Here is a 4,606-nt window from a genome sequence, read left to right as displayed (position 1 = left end):
ATTGGGAATTCTTACCGATGAGAAGATGTGTGATATAATTGGCTTTACTGAAACCTGGTGGGACAATTTGCATGATGGGAATGTTAAAAACACTGGTTACAACCTGTTTAGGAAGCAAGAGAGGAGGGGGGGCCTCTGTGTGAAGGCGCTGTTACCTATTTTAGAGTTACTGATATCTCAGAACCAGAGGGCTGGGAATGGAAATGGATCAGTGTGTGAGGTGGCAACATTTGCAGATGATATAAAACTACTCAAGATAGTTAAGACCCAGGCAGACTGTGAAGAGCTACATAAGGATCTCTCAACACTGGGTGACTGGGCAACAAAATGGCAGATGAAATTGAATGTTGATAAAAGCAAAGTAATGCACATTGGAAAACATAATCCCAGCTATACAACAAAATTATGGGGTCTACATTAGCTGTTCCCACTCAAAGAGATTTTGGAGTCATTGTGGATAGTTCTCTGAAAACATCCACTCAGTGTGCAGCGGCAGTCAAAAAAAGTGAACAGAATGTTGGGAATCATTAGGAAAGGTAGAAAATATCATATTAACCCATGGTACACCCACACCTTGAATACTGCGTGCAGATGTGATCACCCCATCTCAATTTAATTTGCAATGATCAAACAGCTGCAATTCTCTCTGGTTCATTTCGCCATGGACATATCAGGCTAGATTCACCCCTGGCACAATGCACTGCAGTAGCTATACAGGGACATAGGCTGATCAGGGAGTAGCCAGGGCTGTCTGCTGTCTCCAAAACATTATCTTCTGTCCTCAATCCTCATCTTCCTCTTCTTACCTCCAAGTATGGGGTGAGATTCTCGCAGCAGCTTATGAGTCTCCTGATTGCACTTGGTTCATGGAAGGTGGCTGGAGAAAGAGGGAAGGACAGGGAAGTCTCTGTGCCCTACTCTCCCCATCGGTCAGTACAATAGCAACTGTGGGCCCCAAGTGAGGTCAGGGCCTCACCGTGCTAGGAGCTGTACATACACATGTGCGTGCTAGAGAGTCCTTGCCCTGAAGAGATTAGAAAGGAAATAGACAAGACAGCCAAACGGGGGGGGAGGGGCGACTGAGGCACAGAGCAGGGAAGCGACTGGCCCAAGGTCACCCAGCATGTCAGTGGCAGAGCCCAGGGCAGGGCCTGAATAAACCAAATGAGCTCGTGCTGGCTTTGAAAAATGTCCAGCATCCTGAAAAAATCCCAGCCCTTCAAATATTGTATTGCAGGGAAAAAGCTTCTGCAAATCGATTGATCCGCCTCTGCTATAGGTCATGTCAACCTTCAATCAGACCTGCCCTAACCCCTCTACCTTCCTGCTGATCGGCATCCCCGGCCTGGAATCCGAGCACGTCTGGATCTCCATCCCATTCTGCCTCATGTATGTGATTGCTCTGCTAGGAAATGGTACTGTCCTCTTCGTTGTAAAGCAGGAGCAGACCCTCCATGAGCCCATGTACTATTTCTTATCCATGCTGGCTGTCATTGATCTGGTCTTCTCAACTGCCGTTGTCCCCAAAATGCTGACCATCTTCTGGCTGGATTCCAGAGACATCAGCTTCGAGGCCTGCTTCCTCCAGATGTTCTTCATCCACACCTTCACTGTAGTGGAGTCAGGGGTGCTCTTGGCCATGTCTTTAGACCGATACGTGGCTATCTGCAACCCCTTGAGATACAACACTATCGTAACCAGCCCAAAGATTGCCCAGATTGGGCTGCTGTCCCTTGCTAGAGGGGTGGGGATCGTGACGCCCTTAACCTGCCTTCTAACCAGTCTGCCCTACTGTAAAATAAATGTCATCCCTCATTCCTATTGCGAGTACTTGGCTGTGATGGAGCTGGCTTGTGCAGACTCGGCAGTCACCGACCTGTACAGCATCGTTGTGGCCACAGCCCTAGTGGGGACAGACTTCGTCTTCATTGCCTTCTCTTACGGCATGATCCTCCGCTCCGTCCTACGGCTCTCGTCTCAGGAGGCGCGTCTCAAGGCCTTCAGCACCTGCGGCTCCCATGTCTGCGTCATCCTGCTCTTCTACCTGGGAGGGCTCCTTTCTATGTACCTGCATATTTTTAAGATCGGCCTTGCTCGTCACACCCAGGTCTTGGTGGCTGACCTGTACCTCGTCGTTCCCCCCATGCTAAACCCAGTCATCTACGGCATTAAGTCCAAGCAGATCCAGAAACGGGTCTTTAAGCTTTTTGGCCAACGAAAGAGCTTAGCAGAACCCAGTGTCTAGGGTGGCCACTGACACAGCCCCCAGGACCTCTCCTCCATTGTCCTCGCCCTCTCCTGCGTGTCCCCGCCCTCACCAGCATGACATTGCATGTACTGTGCATGTGAGCTCACACCGGCGGGGGCGGAGCAACACACTCCGCAAAACACCATCCTCCGTGCATGATACCAGAGATAACCCTAGCTGGTTTTATATCAGCACTGGATAGGGGACAAACCATACAAAACCAGGTCTGTCTGGATTAAAACCGAATGAATGGCTTGCCTACCAGTATCCCACCTGCTACAGTACGGGGCCAGATGTCAAGAGGTGCTGAGCAGCATCGACTCCCAGTGAAGCCAATGGGACTAATCCTGAGGGTTACTGAGCTATTGCTCTCACCATCTGGCTTCTCAGCAGAGCTCTCTGAAAAGTCAGTACACGTTTCTGGAAACGTTTTTTAACATTTGATTGGACCGTTTTCTCCCAGGATTTGCTATTCCAATGCGTTGTTTTAAAATGCCAATGACATTTCTGGAAATTATGTCAGTGTCATTTTTTTTTAAATGTTGATGGGTTTTTTTTAAATGTCAACACCATTTTTTGAAAGTTTGATGAGGTTCTTTTGAAAATGTTCTTTTGAAATTTCAGTCAGCTCTCTGGCAGGTTTAAAAATACCATGATTTCTCTGTCCAATTTTTTTACTGGTTTCCAAAATTTGGAACTTTTTTCGACGTTATTTGAAAAATCAAAGACTTGTGACCATTTTGACGTGTCAGGATTTGGCCTCTTGTGCATTGCAGGGGAGCATTTTCTAAAGTACCACTTAAGGGTACATCTCTACAGCCTGCAGCAGGGAGCCTGCCAGCCCAGGGCTACAGGATGTGGCTCGGGGGGCTCGCGTTTCCATGCTAAAAATAGCTGCGTAGAGAGCTGGCACGAGGGCTTTGAAGCCTAGTGAGGGGAGTTGTACTCCAGTATCTGAGCTCCAGCCTGAGCCACAACTCAAAACCACTGTCCAGACAGCTATTCATAACACGGCCGACGTGTGTCAACCCAAACTCAGAGGGTCGCTGCCGTTGGCTGTGGAGATGTTACACAAGTGACCAAGTCCTGTTGGGACTGATGGGTAAAATTTACAAAAGTGATTGAGGGACATTGAACCAGATTTTTAATGATATTTAGGTGCCTAAAGATGCTAATAAGCCCCTGGGTGCTTCTGAAAATCCCACTAGGGACCTACCTGCATCGTGAGATGCCTAAATCCTTTAAAAATCTGTCCCGTAGGAGCCTAAGTCTCACTGAAAGTCAATGGCACTTGGACTCCTAAGCCACGCAGGCGCTGTTGAAAATTTAACCCTAAATCTGGTTTTTGTTTCCCCCCAGTACAAATCAGACTTGATCACCGGTCTCGGAGCATGTGCCACATATTGGAAAGACAAATGACGAATGCAAACAAAAAGCGTCGCTCTTACACGCTAGACATTTGGCAAACAAGAATCCCCAAGGACAGGCTGCCAAGATAAGTCCAAACACAACTATAACTGGGACAGATAGACATGGCAGGGTGAGGGTAACCCCTCGACCAATCTCTATCGTCCCTGCCACATACCATTACCCCAGAGAACATGGAGAAGACAGTGCAAGGTTGAAAGTCCACTAGACAAGCCCCATCTTGGATGAGCATCCTTAGCAGAACCAGCCAATGGGGACCTGGTTGGATGGTGAAGCTGCCCAGGTATGTTCCCTCCATGCAGAACAAGCCTAGACCAGGTGTGGTATAAGGTGTGACTGCACTCTTCCCACAGTGGCCAGTGCGTTTGTATAGATCCTACCACAATGGTGCCCTGGTCCCTGACGCTAAGGTAATACAGATTATACATAATAAAAATATACTAATCTGCTGTGCCTTGAAAGCAAAGCTTTTGCCACTGACCCACACGTGGTGAGATTCACAGCACTCTTTGAACATAAGCCTGTATCCTGAAGAACTCGTCTCGTTTTCATTGTTAACATGAGTTGTGCTCTGAGCAGCGAGTAGGGGAAAACAGACCTTTTCATTCATTGCTCTGTTCTCAGTGTGTATAGCGCCACCTCTGCTCCTGTGGGGTGACGCCCACCTCTGTGCAGAGGGCCACCACAAATTCTAGGTACTTGCATCTAGTCTGAATTCCTGCATAGCACCAGTCAGGGAATTTTAAAATGGAGCTTACATTTTAGGAAGGCAGCCAATCTTCATTTTAAAATTCCACTGATGTGTTCCAATGGTGAATTACCCTCTGATAGAAACGTGGGCCTGATTTCCAGTCAGAATTTATCTAGCTTCAGCTTCTGCCGCTGGATCTTGTCTGCTAGATTAAACAACTCTTCTACTACTAGAAATTG

General features: G+C 47.8%; 1 protein-coding gene across 1 annotated transcript; it reads left to right on the top strand.

The window, feature by feature from the left end:
• The first annotated feature begins 1,282 nt into the window (after positions 1-1,282).
• On the top strand, positions 1,283-2,245 carry LOC123362003 (olfactory receptor 52K2-like). The gene has a single exon (XM_045002250.1). The coding sequence runs from the start codon at positions 1,283-1,285 to the stop codon at positions 2,243-2,245; it is 963 nt and encodes a 320-aa protein (XP_044858185.1).
• Positions 2,246-4,606: the final 2,361 nt, after the last annotated feature.

This window comes from Mauremys mutica, chromosome 1, assembly GCF_020497125.1.
Source record: "Mauremys mutica isolate MM-2020 ecotype Southern chromosome 1, ASM2049712v1, whole genome shotgun sequence".
Lineage (NCBI taxonomy): Eukaryota > Metazoa > Chordata > Testudines > Geoemydidae > Mauremys > Mauremys mutica.
Note: the sequence above shows the minus strand (reverse complement) of the source record. Positions and strands in the feature narration are given on the sequence as shown.

Bases quoted from the DNA above. Each gene is read 5' to 3' on its own strand.
- LOC123362003 (XM_045002250.1), top strand. From the start codon at position 1,283: ATGTCAACCTTCAATCAGACCTGCCCTAACCCCTCTACCTTCCTGCTG.